Source organism: Heterocephalus glaber, unplaced genomic scaffold (genome assembly GCF_053883595.1).
Source record: "Heterocephalus glaber isolate CG9 unplaced genomic scaffold, H.glaber_assembly_v1.0 deba00000122, whole genome shotgun sequence".
Classification (NCBI taxonomy): Eukaryota; Metazoa; Chordata; class Mammalia; order Rodentia; family Bathyergidae; genus Heterocephalus; species Heterocephalus glaber.
The window spans coordinates 49,182,909-49,199,498 of record NW_028258138.1 but is presented as its reverse complement, the minus strand read 5'-3'; the positions used below and the strand labels follow the sequence as shown (position 1 = coordinate 49,199,498).

The 16,590-nt window shown below is 35.3% G+C and overlaps 1 protein-coding gene across 5 annotated transcripts in view; it reads right to left on the bottom strand.

The window, feature by feature from the left end:
* Tbc1d23 (TBC1 domain family member 23) overlaps positions 1–16,590 on the bottom strand; it is a 63,095-nt gene that overhangs the window by 29,297 nt on the left and 17,208 nt on the right. For 2 of the 5 annotated variants that reach the window (XM_004857972.4, XM_004857973.4), the window contains exons 2-5: positions 10,343–10,454; positions 8,681–8,786; positions 6,925–7,129; positions 613–736 (exon numbers count right to left, since the gene is read on the bottom strand). In XM_004857972.4, the coding sequence (XP_004858029.1) occupies positions 613–736; positions 6,925–7,129; positions 8,681–8,786; positions 10,343–10,454 (547 nt within the window). Of the gene's footprint in view, positions 1–598; positions 737–6,924; positions 7,130–8,410; positions 8,546–8,680; positions 8,787–10,342; positions 10,469–16,590 lie in introns of all 5 variants that reach the window. The other 3 variants (XM_087214297.1, XM_087214288.1, XM_087214299.1) reach the window with 3 other exon arrangements.

The window sequence follows — 16,590 nt, the reverse complement described above, 5'->3', positions numbered from 1 at the left end:
CAATCCCTTCACCCCTCCCTATTTACAAAGACTTTGTTTCCATTTTTTCATTTTCTCATATTAATTCCATTCCCTTCTTTCCTTTCCCCAACCTCTCCCATTTCCCCCTTGGATCTTTTCTTCCTATTTCATATTATCTTTTTGATCCTTATTTACACTTTCAATATGTGTAATAGAACAAAAATCTAAACTTTACATCAAATAATCTGAGCTAACATAAGAGTAAAAAAAAATATTTTGAAACACTAGTAATTTTACTCCTACAGTTTTAAGTAGGAATAATGGTTACAATTGGGGGGGGGGGTGTGAGACAGGGTTTTGTTATGTAGTTCAGGCTGGCCCTGAACTCACAGAGGTCTTCCTGCCTCAGCCTCCGAAATGCTGGGATTACAAGCATGCACCACCATGCCTGGCCTGGTCTACAATTTAGAACTCTATTGTCCTTGAAAAAACACTACCTAACAATAGTTTGGTTTTTTTTTGTACCGGGGATCAAACTCAGGTCCTTGTGCTTGCAAGTCAGGCAGCGGAACCACTGAGTTAAATCCCCGGCCCAACAATAGTTTTATATAAACTATTTTTCATTAAGTGTTCCTACTTTCACTTTATTACCCAGTTGAGTGCATAGGAGTCTGGAGTAATTTTCTTTGTATCAAGAAAAGAACAAAGCTCAGGCTCATGGTATTGGATGAGTAATCGGAAGAGATGAAATGGTCTCCCCTTCAGAAAACAATCCCTGGAAAAGAAACAAAGTGTTTTTACATTAATAGGCCAGAAATGATCATATCAGTAATCAGTCCTCCTGCAACACCTCTTGTACCTCCTGCAATCCTCTGCTTCCCATCTGCACAACACCTGCACAATACCTGACCACCACATATTTGAGGCAAGTCTACTGGACAGAACCAGGCAAAGTTCTCTTGTGAACCCCTTCTAATAATACATTTGACTTGACAAAAGTTGACAGTAGGTCTACAACCACTGTAGGGAGATGCTCACGAGATGAACCCAAGCAGCACTTAAGTGAGGGAACTACAGGAATCACTGAAAATAGTACTTAAGTTATTGTGATAAGGTTGGGGTCCCAAAAGATCTAGAGAGTCCTAAAGAAATCTAGTTTGCTCTTTCTCTCCCAAGTATGAAAGTGTTTTTGTAAAACTCCTAAAGAAGTTTCCACATAGTTTTAATACTCAATTAGGAATGTCCTTCAGCAGCAAAGTACAAGACTGAAATGACCACAGATAAACATTTCAGAATGATGAGCTCTATCCTTAGAAACCACTGAAGTGGCCTAGGTACTAGGTGCTCAGAGTGAATTTCAAAAGGTAGCAAATACTCATCTTAGTGAATCATTGTCATATTCTAAGGGTTAAAAGTAAAATGGGAAAGTTGAATGTGAATATTGTTTTACAGTAAAAGGGACCAAATACATATTCTTACCATTTTTATTATCACAATGCCTTTATTTTTTTCAAACAAACACCACATTCCAGTGCAAAAGTAAAAATAAATGCAAAAGGCCTAGAGATGCATTCTGGACTACAGATTCTCTGCAGTATTTCAGGAAGCATATCAAGTACCTTCAGCTTTAAACAGGCTCCTTTTTGGGGGGGCGGATAATGGAGATCGAACTCAGGACCTTACACTTGCGAGGCAGCGACATCATTGAGCTAAATCCCTAGCCCCTAAACAGGCTCCTCTTTACAAGGCTAGTAGCTACTCACAACTCTGATCTACTCTGTCTACCGCCACCACCATCTTTTCTTCCCTTGCGTGTGTACTGGGAGTGGGTGGGTAACAGGGATCACACCCAAGGCCTCGTGCATGCTAGGCAATTATTCTATCACTGAGCTGCATTCCCAGGCCTTATAATCCTATTCTGAAAGGCACCATCCCCACACCCAGAAACCCAAGCATCTAACCCCAAAGGAAACAATCCCTTGGAGCAGATTCATATCCTAGGCTCACCCTTCAAGAAGCACAGTTGCTTGTGCCTTCCCATATGCAGTCTTTGACTTTGAACTCAGAAACCTTGTCTTCTAACTCATATAATTCGTACTCTTAGAAAATCTTTTGTGCCTAAAAACTCTGTTAGATAATATTGTTTTCTCATTAATTCACTTTAGTGTTTATGTTTTTAATACCTCAAAATTTAACTGAGTTACTTCATGGAAAAAGAATCTCTTAGCCAGGTGTGGTGGTGCATCCCTATAAGCCCAGCACTCTGGGAGGTTGAGGCAGGAGGATCAAGTGTGTGCCAGTGTGGGCAGCTTATTAACTTAGGAAAACCCTGTCTCAAAGTAAAAACTAGAATGGGCTGGGGATATAGCTCAAAGCAAAAGCCCAGTTTAATCCTCAGTACTTAGGGAACAAAAAAAAGAATCTCTCAAAACTCCAAAGATAACAGAGACAGTTACTCTTGTAACTACTACAGGTAAAAACAACCACTACAAACAGTTACCTCTGGAGAATTTGGTTGGTCAAAGTATGGTGTTACTGTGAACAAAGTGACGACTAACTCAATCTTCATTTAGAGTAGTAGTCTTCACTAACTCCTCAGCCACTAATTATAAACTTTACTCCATTCAGCTTTTGTTCTGAGATGTATTCTACTGGTCACAGGCAAGACTGTTTACAGTTTAAAGCACAGGTCATCATAATAAAAGTATTTATTGTGCCAAGACACTATAATAGCTTTTTGCAAAGTTATTTCATTTTATCTTCATAAACAACATTATAAAATATATATCCACTTTGGGCTGGGGATTTAGCTCAGTGGTTCCACCGCCTGCCTCACAAGCACAAGGTCCTGAGTTCAATCCCTGGTACAAAAAAAAAAAAAAATTATCCATTTTACAGAAAAGAAAATGGAGATTTATTTGAAGTCAAGTAATTCACCAAAGGCCACACAGCTAAGAAATGATGGAGCTAAGATTTATACACAGAAACTGGGCAATAAATCATTATGCCACATCCCCTTCCATGTATATAATTTGATATTTCACCAAGTGATACTTTGGCAAGGGTACAGTTTCTAAAAAACCAAGCTATAAAAAAAAAAAAGTAAGCTGTAAAGAAAATGAAACAAGGTAAAAAGCTTCATGTAAAAAAGTTAATTAAATGACTGACGCAGTCCTAACATTAAAGGATTGATAAAGAATTTTAAAATATTATTCAGGGGCTAAGAAAGTGTTCAGTGGTAAAGCCTTTGCCTCGCATAAGCAATACTCTGGGTCTGATCCCCAGCACTACAAAAATAAGATGAAATAAATTAAAAAATTAAAAAATGCTACTTAAGAGGAAATAATGAAAAATAATTTGTAAAAAACTAACATCCGAGATCACTGTAGGGATTTGGTATGATTCTCAACATACTACTTTTTGATACTGCAGATGGCAACAAGTTTCATAGAAAAGACTCCAGGGTGGCAATTCAGCTATCTATAGTCAGAACTGCATTTGTACTTGGCAAGATTACCTCTTTCCTAGTCTGAATACTTTCCCTACCATAAAAATGCAAAGCAACAGAATGCTAAGACAAAATACAAAAACAAAATAAAGGGCATAAACTAAACAATTGCCTAAATCCTGGTCTCATCTTTTGAAAAAGTGTTTGAGAGTTATTATAATAGCATCTATTATTTAGTAGTTGCATACTGCAAAGTTACTGTCAACTGCAAAGCCCTGTGTTTAACAGAATTCTACCCATCTTATATCTGAATCTGTTGTAGAAGGATAGGTTACAATGGAGTTCTGCACTCTGTGGGGCTCAGTGTTCTCTCCTGAGACCTCAATGTTCACATGGCTGGAATATTATTATATGTGAAACTGAAGGAAAAAGGAACTGGAGGAACATGGTAAGATACTCACAGCTCAATGTAAAAGCCCCTCCCTCTACTCCTACCTGTCACCACCACTGTTCTCTAAAGAGAAAGCTGGAACATCATGTCCTTGCTATTGTTAGTTCAGTCGCAGTGAATGATGTCCAATGAGAAGAACTGAAATACAGGCAGTTAAGAGACCTAGAATGTCAGAAAGATTCCTAAATAAGAATATTAAGGTTGGCTCTGGCATGATTTTGGCCTTGTCTTTTGGCGTCTTTGAGTTTGATTTCCTTCTACAAAGCAGTAGGGCTTCAAGGCACCACAGTACACGTAATTATGGAGCTTGCTTTTAAAATATACCTATGTGTAGGATCTACCCAGTCCACTTATATTCGAAATGACAGGGATCTTTGGCTGAATAAACTTTTTAAATTCTAAATACATGTTTTTCATTCAATAGATTTGTTCTTTGGCTAGATAGTTCTCCAAAGAACATACAGAAATTGCCAATAAACACATGAAAAAACACTCAACATCAGTAGCCAACAGGGAAATGTACGTCACAAACCTCAATGAGGGCTTGGGAGTGTAGCTCAGTAGTAGGGCACTTGCTTAGCATGTGTAAAGCCCTGGATTCAATCTCTAGCACCACGGAAAAAAATTAACATAAAACAAACAGTGAGATGTTACTTCACACCCACCAAGATGGTACTATGACTTGTATCTAGATGTTCCCCCAAAGCCTCATGCGGTCATAGGTAGGGCTTTTCAGAGGTGGCTGGATCTGGACTGTGGGATTAATTCATGGTGCAATACTAGGATTAAGGGTATAAGTGCTACCCACCCTAAGGGCAGGTATTCTGGACACAACATAAGGGACAGAAAGAGGATTGCTGCTAGTTGGTCACTTGCTTGCTTTGCTACCTTCTGCCTGCCATGAACTGTTTCTCCTCTACAATGCCTTTTGTCATGCCACCCTGCCTTAGAGCCAGCTAATTATGGCCTGAAACCTCTACAAATTGTGAGCTAAATAAACCTTTCCTCCTTTAATTTTGGGTATCAGGTACTTTGTCTCAGCAACGAGAAAAAGTAACTAAGGCAGATTGCTATAATGAAAAAAATAAACATTGACAAGGATGCAGAGAAACTGGGATCTGCATTCACTGCTGGGGGTATGTAAAATGATACAGCTGCTATAGAAAACTGGCAATTCTTCAAAAATTAAACACAGTTATCATGACATAGCAATGACATTCCTAGGCACATATGCCAGAGAAATAAATATTCATAGTGGCATATTCATAACAGCCAAAAAGTGAAAACAATCCAAATGATGAATGAGTAAATAACATGTGTTATATGCATACAATAAAATATTACTTGGCAAAAAAAGAGAACAGATGAAAGAATGATATATACTACAACACAGATGAACCCTGAAAACTTCATGCTAAGGGAAAGAAGGCAGAAAAACACATATTGTATGGTTCCATTTATATGAAATGTCCACAATAAATTAACAGAAACAGAAAGTATATTAATATCTGCCTTGGGCTAAGAGTACTGGGGGGAAATGGAGAACTAACTACTAAATGGGAATGAGGTTTCTTTCTGTGGTGATCAAAGTGTTTTAAAAGGGTGATTGTGTATGTACAGGTGCAAATTCCCTACAATGAATGTTATTAGTATGCTTAAAATGTATCAATAACTCTTTTGCTGTAAAAAAGTTTTTAAAAGTATGATTATGTTTGTACAACTCTATGATTATATCAAACTTAAGGGCTGGGGATTTAGCTCAGTGGTTCCGCTGCCTGCCTTGCAAGTGGCAAGATCCCAAGTTCGATCCCCAGTACCAAAAAAAAAAAAAAAAATTAGTGAACTGTACACATTAAAAGGGTAAATCTTGGGGCCAGGGATTTAGCTCAGTGGTTCTGCCGCCTGCCTCACAAGCACAAGGTCCCGAGTTCGATCCCTGGTACAAAAAAAAAAAAGGTGGGGGATAAATCTTGGGCCGGGGATTTAGCTCAGTGGTTCTACCACCTGCCTCACAAGTGCAAGGATCCAAGTTTGATCCCCGGTACCAAAAAAAAAAAGGGGTAAATCTTATAGTATGTAAATAATTCATAACGTTACTATTAAAGGAAAGAAACATTCTTTCATTGATTCTAACAAGCAACTGAGATGGAAAACTATATTAGTAAAGAACACGATGCTTATTTAAATAGGTTCAAAGCCTCAGTCACACACTAGAAGTATAACCTGAAAAAGTAACTTAATCTCTCTCGCTTTAGTTTTTGTAAATCAGATACCTACCTTACATTGGTCACTGTTTAAATTAGGAAAAAAAAATATGTTTAACACTCTCAATGTGCTATATATAGGAAGTAAAAAATAGTAGTTAACTTTTCAGCCCAGAATAGCAGTTCTTCACCTTGACAGCACAAAAGAATTAACTAGAAAGCTCTACAAACACTGATGCCAAAGTCCCACCACCAAGAGATTTTGATGTAATTAATTAGGTTTACAAATAGGCAGTAAGATTTTTAAGAGCTCCTCCATCATTCTAATATGCATCTAAGCTGCACAGCCAAGCCATTGGTCTAAATGGTGTCTAAACTTTCTTTTGACTGTAAAATTTGACTATCTGATCAATAGTACTAGAAACCGAAATAATTTTTTCTGGCTTCATCAGTGAGTGCCCCATCACCATGACTCCCACCTCAACTACCTACACATCTGTCTGATCTCACTGTATCACTCACCCAGGAAGTTAATCCTGGCCACACTAAGGTGGTAGTCCAAAATCTTAAGTTTTCATCCAAACAATGTAACAGATATTATATTTAAAAAACAAAACTAGGTAAGGACACTAAAATAAAGATAACACCTAATAAATTTGAAGAGTTATGCCACATAAACAAAAATCCTTTGTTTAAAACCACAAAAGTGAAGTCAAAAAACAATTACTTGTACAGTTCTAATAACCTTAAAAATTATTTGAACCTTTTACTTTACCATCAAGTAACTCCAACAACTCTAGCTCAAAGCAAACTAGATCTTTATTGAAAACTTTTAAAGCTATAACTAAATCATATTTTACCTGGGAATGTACTTATTCATAATAGCATAAAAGCAGTTGTATAAATCGCTTCGTGGCACCTGAAGTTGCACCAGTGGTTTCAGTAGATGAATCCAGCTAAGTGATGCACTATATTTAACATTACGTGATTTACAATAGAAGGTAATTACAGATTCAATATCCAGAAGTAATTCTGCTGCCTTCTCCTCTGGCACCGAAAGCTGGTCTAGAAAATAAACATCAAAATAAAGTTACCAAAGACCTGTTAAAGGCCCGGTAATTGTGCATGCATTTAGAACATGACAAAGGCAAAAGTAAAATTACATGAGAGCATTTTTCCTCATACTTATTTAGTAACTACTGGTTCACAGGTCCAAAACACAAGAAAAAAATAACTCTTTAATAGTTTTCTTATAAACTTAAATGTACATTGCTGGAAAGCAAAAAAGTGTTTTCTAAACAACAGATTATTATCGACATCACAAAGAGCAGCTGCTACTTTAACTTTTTTTTTTTTTTTTGGTACCGGGGATCGAACTCAAGTCCTTGTGCTTGCACAGCAGGCAGGGAAACCAATGAGCTAAATCCCCAGCCCTACTTTAACTTTTCAAAGGGGAAAGAAAAGAATTTATTCCAACCACCAAATTCATTCATTCATTCTCTTTCTTTCTTTCCTTCTTCTCTTCAATAATTTTTATTTTTTAATAAAGTTGCTGAAATAACATAATACTACCTATGGCCTTATACTGTACTGACAGTTTACAAATGGAATAAACAGAAATAAAAATTCAAATTAAATGTGAACAAATTTATAAATGGAAACAAAATCAGAATAATCTCAAATATATGTGATACATCATATACCACCCTCAAATCTCTAGTCCAAAGTACCGTGTTTTTTTGTCCACACTAGCAATAATGTTTGAGTAATTAGTACATAAAAATTTATTTAACCAATAAGTTAATTAAAATATGATACAAAAAAAAACAAGATTCCAATGGATTATAGATGAATTAGAAAAAATAAAACTAAATTAATAGTCTACACTGTAAATTAAAATAGGCTTCATGGGGTGATTGGAAACAACCCATGATTTGTTGCAGTTTTTCAATAGTAGATTGTGATCTATCATTCATAAAGTTTTAGAATACAATTCCTTTTATATGAGGACTGCATATAATCAAATAGACCTTAATTATACAAAAACCAAGTTTAAGGCTAACAAAACTATAAATATACTTGAAAATTGGACATATAATACAAAAGAAACAGTAAAACCTAGGGTCTCTAAATTATTAAACAATATTTCATAAAAATTTCAAAAGAAAAGGTCTAAAACTAACTAAAAGCTGTTAGGGTTTACATCTAGAAGTCCCCCAACAGCCTCATGCACTCATAGGTGGGGTAGAGGGGTTTGGAAGAGGATTAGACCACTGGGGTGCTACTGCTGACTTGCTGTTAGGAGGGGGGCCTCTGATCAGGGAAGTCAGATCACGAGGGTCGAACCTGGATGAGTCTATCTTCCTCACAGCTCCACCTTTTTCTCTCTGCTTCCTGGCTGCAGGTGCACAGCTTTCCTCCACCAGATCCTTCCTCTATGCGGCTTCAGTTTTTAAGCCTGCCAAACTTGGACTGAAACCTCTGAAATGTAAGCCAAAATAAATCTCTACTTCTTTAAGTTGTGGGCATTGGGTATTATGCCTAAGATTCAAATTCAACATATTCTAAATTATAAGAAGAGAAAAATGTTTGGCTGAAAATAATTACTAAACTTACCAATAAGCCCCAAACAATCTTTATGAACAGTGGTTTGTTCTGGCATATCTAAAATACCATCCCATGATGCCAAACTATCGCCTTTACCTGCAACATTCAAAGCAATCTGGAAGACAGATTTAAAAAAGCAATCAGCTTCATGTTATTTCTCAGTCTTGGAAAATTGCTACAATAACAAAAGGCCTCAAATGAGGAATAATGAAGATCACAAAGCAAGTAAAGTATACTTCACCAAATTATGAACTTACATAACAATGAACCAACAGAATTATTTTAAATCTTCCTATATTAGATTTTACTATGTCATGGTTGATTCACTGAATACACAAAATAATTACATACTTATATAACTTTATTTCAAGCAATCATTTTTGTTGCTGTTTTAAAAATTTAAAAAACAAAATGTGATATTGGCAAAGAAAAAAGTCCTGCATCTATGCCATCTACAAATAAAAATTATATAAAATAATGACATGAGAAAAATGTTGTTGCTATTTTGTAAGGTTTTATAAAAGTAGGTACAAAAACAATGTATTGAAAGAATCTTAAGGGACACACCAACTAACCACAACAAGAGGGCCTTGTAGAATTCAAATTTTTTTTTGGTACCAGGGATCGAACTCAGGACCTTGCACTTGCAAGGCAGACATGGTGCCACTGAACTAAATCCCTGGTCCTAGAATTCAATTTTAAACAAATCACCCATAAGAAAAAAACAAGACAAATGAAATCATTTTATGATATTAAGTTCTTACTAATCTTTTATGTGTTTAGTGGCTTTGGGGTTACTTCAAACATCTTTATTTTTCAGGCTTTCATAATAAAGTATTTTAGTATACAAGCAAGGATGTGCTTTAAAAATAATCCAGTGGGTAGGGTGGGAAGGAAAGGATGAGGATACTAATCAAACAAGATTGGCCACATGGGCCAGGGATCTAGCTCGGTGGTTCCACCGTCTGCCTCGCAAGCGCAAGGTCCTGAGTTTGATCCCCAGCGCACACACAAAAAAAGATTGGCCACATGTTGCTAACAGTGAAAGCTGCATTATGAGTACACCACAGTTCATTGTACAAGTCTCCACACTTTGATATCAGTTTAAATTTCTAAAATAAAACATTCACAATGCTATTACAGTTACAATTCCATTTCTTTAAGTATATATGTGCATAGAAAAAAAAGAAAAACATATACGTCTAAACATATGTTGTACCTATGAGCAGTAGGTAACATATTTTATTTCTTTTGTGATCATATTTTCACAAATATATAGCAAAATATTAACTTTAATAAAAGTTTTAAATATTACATATGCATTAGAATACAGAAAAAATCTTCTATAACCAACATCCAGAGCACATTTCAATTTTTAAAACACAGCTGAGATTATCTCTATGTGTTGTTTTATCTGCTATTTTACTTACTAGTTGCACTTCCCCTTTCATTAGTTTTCATAAAAACATTACTAATGGCTACAAAAAAATTACCCTCTAAAATCTAAACCACTACTATTAAATGCAGTGGAGAGTTATATATTTAGTAAGCTGCTCTGCTTAACAAACATTCCATAGATGCAGCATATTTATAAAATAAGACTTTTCAGAGAGCTGAAAATAAAAAATTTTTAATATTTTTTTAAACTATTACACTTTAGTTTCCAGTTACCTTCCAAACTTTGGCCCTCAGTTCAGCAGGTATAGGTCTCCTTTGAATTATATTTCTCAAAGTTTCAAGATCACAACCTCCTGCTTCCAGAGCTTCTTCAAGATCCTTTACCCTAAAAAACAGTTCCTATCAGGATAAATTTTAATTTTATATTTTTTTATTCAAGATTTATTTATAAGCATGGCTTATTAAGTATAAAAGGGTTCTCAGTAGCCAAAATTTAATACCAAGGCACACACAGCATTCCTACACTCCATTTTCTTGGAGATGAACTGAGGTTGCACACAAGCAATTTATTTTCATTTTGCGCTTTGTTTTAATAAATTTGGTTATTTTACAAGATTAGACAAATTTTAATAGAAGATAGTGTGAGCTGGATGAAAGCATTGTGAAATTGTGGTAATAATAATCATAGTAGTAATAATAACTAACACTTGCTAGAGTATTCACTATGTACCAGGTTATGGTTCTTAACAGTATAGCTATGTTCTTTTTTCCTCACTATAATGAAATATGATACATCATTAGGCCCAGTTGCAGAAGCAAAAATTAAGGTAAAAATTATGAAACAACTGAAGTAATCATCCTATAATACTAAAAAGGTCACTATTCTTTCAAGTGTTTAATGTATTACTATTATAATCACATGTATAATAGTGATAGGATTTAAATTTGAATTAATGCTCTTAACATTATGCTAAATAGTAGCAAGGAGGAGAAATCACAAAATTTAGCCAAGAATCAAAGAACTGCAGTCTGCTACTATTTAGTACATAGCTATATTGATATCACACCTACAGCAGTGTCTGGCTTACAGTTAGTAGTTAATAAATGTTAGAGGAACAAAAAAAAAAATCTACTGGTATTATACATTAAACCAAAATACCACATTGTCAAGTAAATTATGAATAATCAAGTGGTGGGTTATATTCAATCTATTATGAAGAAAAGAATAAGTACACAATCAATTTTCTTTTCATTTGTACATGGGTAAGGTAATAATTTTAGGGGAGAGAGTGTGTACACTTGTGCCCTCTATTGCTGCCACTTCTCCTTCAGGTACTCTTAATGCTGCTTGTTTGCTTGTTTGGTGTAGACCTGGTATCTCTTTTGTGAAGGTGAGACTGAGGAGACTTAAGCGTTCACCATGGTGGATGAAAAGCCCAAAGGAGTCAAGACTGAGAATAACAATCACATTCATTTGAAGGTGGGGGTGCAGGATGGTTCTGTGATTCATAGTAACAGGCACACACACTTAGTAAACTAATGAAAGCATATGGTGAGCAGCAGAATTTCTCAATGAGGCAGATTAGATTCCCATTTGACCAGTGGTCAGTCAATGAAGCAGACACACCTGCACAGTTGGAACTGTAGGATGAAGATACATCTGGTGGGTTCTAGCAGTGGAGAGGAGTTATCTCTAAAAGGGGAACCTGAGCAACTGGTGTGAGTGCACAAGCACACTAAATTTTCTTCTTTTACTAAATGGCCAATATGTTTAGACTGACATCAAATTGAGATAGGATGAGGAAAATACTCATTCTGTGAAAATATTCCCATTCTCCATTAGTGGCAAGCATCTTTATGTTCCAGTAAGTTATTCTGCTTTAACAAAAAATAAATCCTTGCAGACCTTGTTCAACTGGAGAACTTTAATTTTTTTGTTGAACACTAAACCTAAGAACAATTTTATAATTTTTGTGTATAACTGTTACATGTATGGTGATCTATGTTTAGGCAGGGGTAATTACTCTGAAAAGAAATAATCAAGTGTCTTGCTGTTTAAATAAACTTGTTTAAAATGAAAAAAAAATTTTTTTAACTTCCACGGTGGTATGAATTGGTTTTTAGTTAGAAAATAATCAGCTAAGTTAATTCCCTAGGAATTTTCAAAATCTGATTTTTGCCATTGTTTATAAATTCAGTGTACACTAAGTCTACAGAAAAAAATGTTTGAATGTCATAACTCAGCCAGATAATTTTTATCATTCCGTGAAGGAGCCTAAATGGTAAAGCAACTCTCCAGAGTCAGGAGTCTGTCTCATTTTTGTGGTTTTTACAGAAAACAAATTACTCCCATTCTTCATTCTCTCAATAATTTAACCCTCCCCTATTGATAAGATTCTAAGAGTATTCATTTAAATGTATAAAGTTCATTAAGTGCTGCCCTTTTAAAGGAAAGGAATTAAATGAAAATATCACTTGGGATCATAATCTATAGAAAAGCACTGATCAAATGTGAAAGGTTCCTAAAGAAAGCTCTGCAAATTCATACTACTTTGCCCTAAAGAAGGATAAATGTGAGTCATTTGTGGGAAAATGGATGCACCTTGAGATCATATGTTAAGTGAAATAAATCAGACACATAACTTTCTGTTTTATGAGAAAACCAAAATATAAATAAAGAGCAAAATACAAGATAGGTAATAGTAAATAGAAAGACAGCAAAGGGAAGGGGACCATGAGATGAAGGGAGGGGAGAGGAGGCAAAGGGGATGAAAAAAGAATTGAGATGTGTTATGTCCATGTACCAACTCTCCATAAGGAATGTAATCATTGTGTACTGCAAACACGTACTAGCAAAAAATAAAAAAATTGGAAAAAAATCCCAAAGAATATAGCTAATATACACAGAAGAAACATTTTGGTCTTTTGTTGTATGATCACCAAACTGTGGGAAGGGAAAGAGATTTCAAGTCTACTGTTAAGAGGGCAGGCTTACAGTTTATAAAGACTGGAGTTTATTTCCATGTTAGCCAAAAATGTCTAAAATAGCCTATAAGAATTTGAAGGGCAGTTTGTAACCAAAAAGTAAAAAAAAAAAAAAAAAAAAAATTAATGGCATCTTTGGAGAATAAATACCACATACTGAAATGGTCAAATGTGCAAATGAAATGAGAAATAGAAAGCACCATTTAATGAAATGGAATTTTTTTTACCAAATAAATGAATTAATGTTTCCATTTTACAATGCAAAAAACCTGCTGCTTTTTGAAGTAACTTTGCCAAATCTTTTCCTCCTCCAGACAACAAAGCTAGTATTTCGGGACAAAATGCCAATCCTCAAAGTACTTTTTAAATCACAAGAATATCTCTGTTGATACAGCTGTTGTTGAATTCTCTGATGTTGTCCCCAGGGAATGACAAACTGGTCTCCAGCAATGCAACCATGAGCAAGAACTCCTGTGGAGACCAGAAAATTCTACACCTTAAATAGTAAGAGACACTTCTCACAAACCTAAATAATTAAAAACGTTACCTTCTGAGCAAGGAAAAAGTTTGGTTTTCAGACCTTAAACATTGCAAGTGTGCTTGAAAAGTAACAAACAACTAAAAACTGTTAAGTTAAATAATTCACAATAGAGTCAGGCAGAGAAACTCTGCTACCATTTAGTTATCAAAAATAATTTTCCTTCCCCAAGACCAAATTTCGGCTTTTGAACCAGCAATACATATAATTTTACTGTACAGAACAAAACACATGTCTACTGGGGTATGAGAGGGTGGACTGTGAGTTTTTCAGAGTTGTCCTTGATTATGAGCTGATCTTACTGACCTTAACAAGATAAAGGTTAGTATAAATGTACTAGATATTCAGACAAAGTCTTTGGGAGTACATCCTTTGTCTATTCATTCTAGTAAGTATGAAAAATAAGCAACAGTTTCCTTTGCTCAGCAAGTTCAGGACAGAGCAAATCTTTTTTTTTGGTACCGGGGATCAAACTGGGGATCAAACTGGGGACCTTATGCTTTTGAAGCAGGAGGTGGAGCCAGTGAGCTAATTCCCCGGCCCAGTCCAGAGCAAATCTTCCAGCTGGAAAAGATAGACTCACCTCCTGAATCTGTGACTCTGAAATTATAACATGTTAGTCTAATAGTACAGTTACTTCAATAATATAGCAATGACATGTTTTCAAAACCTAAAGAAAAAACCAATTCCCTCTCATCTGATGTTTTGTAGGAAAAAAAATTTAATCATAGCACTGTAACCCTAGTTGCTTTAAAATTACAGCTAGGCAAATAATATGACCAGATTTATATGGAATTAGTTAATGTTTTACTCAAGCTAATAAGTAAATCACATTTTCCTTAAACAAATGGTAACATATGGAGCATTTATACAATGTTAACCAGGGAAAGTGAATTTTCAAGCACTATCAAATTTAATATGCATTTGCAACTGCCTCTAGGATTAATAAATTCAGTCAGAAATGTGGAATTACACTATGAATAAACCACATGGTGAATCACATTAAAAACTATGATTCTTTTTTTTTTTTTCAGTACTGGGGATCGAACTCGGGTCCTCGCGCTAGCGCAGCAGGTGGCAAAACCACTGAGCTAAATCCCCAGCCCAAAAACTATGATTCTTAAAAGCTAGATTGTGTCATGCTCCTAAAACTAAAAAGTTACAGAAAATCTAGTAGAAAAAAATTACTACTGAACTTTTTCCTAAATTTTCTTTCCAATCATATTCTAAAAACTTTTTTCCAAACTTTCAAAATGTATGAAAATTCTTTATTGTACACTCTCCAAACAAGATGAAAATAAGACTTATTGTAAATTTTTTCACATGTATCTTTCTGCTTGTAAAGAAACTTCATATCCATTAGTAGTCACTCACTGTCCCTACCCATCAATCCATCCTCACTTTGTCCCCAGCCTCTGGCAACCATTCACTTACTTTCTGTCTCTACACATTCACCTATTCTGGATATTTTACATAAATGAAATCATGTAACACATGGCTTCTGTGTCTGGTTTCTTTCACTTTGCATACATACAACATGGATCAGTACATGATTTCTTGCTTTTTATTGCCAAACATTCCACTGTTTGAATATACTATCTCATGTATCTATCCATCCCTTTTTTTCTTCCTCTTGCTTGATTGCTCTGGCTAATGTTTCAGGTACTATGTTCAACAGGAACTGATAGTGGACCTCCTTGAGTTCCTGATTTTAGAAGGAAAGTTTGCAGGTTTTCCCCCATTTAATATGATCCTGGCAGTAAGTTTATCCTAAATGGCTTTTATCAGACTGAGATAAGGTCTATCTATTTTCTTCAGGGTGTTTATCATGAATGGATGTTGGGTTTTGTCAAAGGCTTTTTCTCTGTATACTGAGATTATCATGTGATTTCTGTTCTTGCTTCTGTTTATGTGACGTATTATATTTACTGATTTGCATATAATGAACCATCCCTGCATCCCCAAGCCTACTTATGGTCATGATGTAAGATCTTTTTGATGACTTGCTGCATTTTGTGTCTAGTATCTTACTGAGGATTTTTACAACTATGTTCAAATAATTAGAGACTGGCCTGTAGTTCTCTGTTTTGGTTGGATCCTTATCTGGTTTTGGAATCAGGGGAATGGTAACTTCAAGGAATGACTCCGGGGGTACCCCTTCCCTTTCAATTTCATTATAGTGTTTGAGGGGTATTGACATCAGATCTTCCCTTAAGTTTTTTTAAAATACAGCAATGACCCCATCAGGGCCTGTGCTTTTCTTAGTTGGTAGGTTTTTTATTACTGCTTTAATTTTATTGCCTGTTAATGGCTTACTCAGGGTTTTTATATCTTCTTGGTTCAGAAGTCAAATTATTATTTGCATATAACATAATCCTTTATATAGAAGACCAAAAATGTTCCACCAAAAGACTCCTAGAATTAATAACCAAATTCAGCAATCTAGCAGGATACAAAATCAACACACAAAAATCATGAGTGTTTCTGGCCAGGGATTTTACCTCAGTGGTTCCGCCGAATACTTTGTAAGTTCAAGGTCCCGAGTTCGATCCCCAGTATTTAAAAAAAAGAAAAAAAAAGGCCCTGTCCTAATTTTGACTTTATGAACAAAACCTCAGTAGCACAGGAACTAGCACAAAGAATCAACAACTGGGATCTCATCTTATTAAAAAGCTTCTGCACTGCAAGAGAAGCCAACAACAGAGCTAAGAGACAACCTACAATGTGGGAAAAAAATTTTAGCAGCTATACCTCAGACAAAGGACTACTATCTAGAATATATAAAGAACTGAAAAAAATCAGACCGCCCAAATTCAAAGACTCAATTCAAAAATGGGCATCTGAAATGAACAGACATTTCTCAAAGAAGTAAAAGCAGCAAATAAACATATGGAAAAATGTTCAACATCACTGATCATTCAAGAGATGTAGATGAAAACAACACTGAGATTCCACCTCACCCCAGCAAGAATGGCTGATATCAAGAAATCAAAAAATA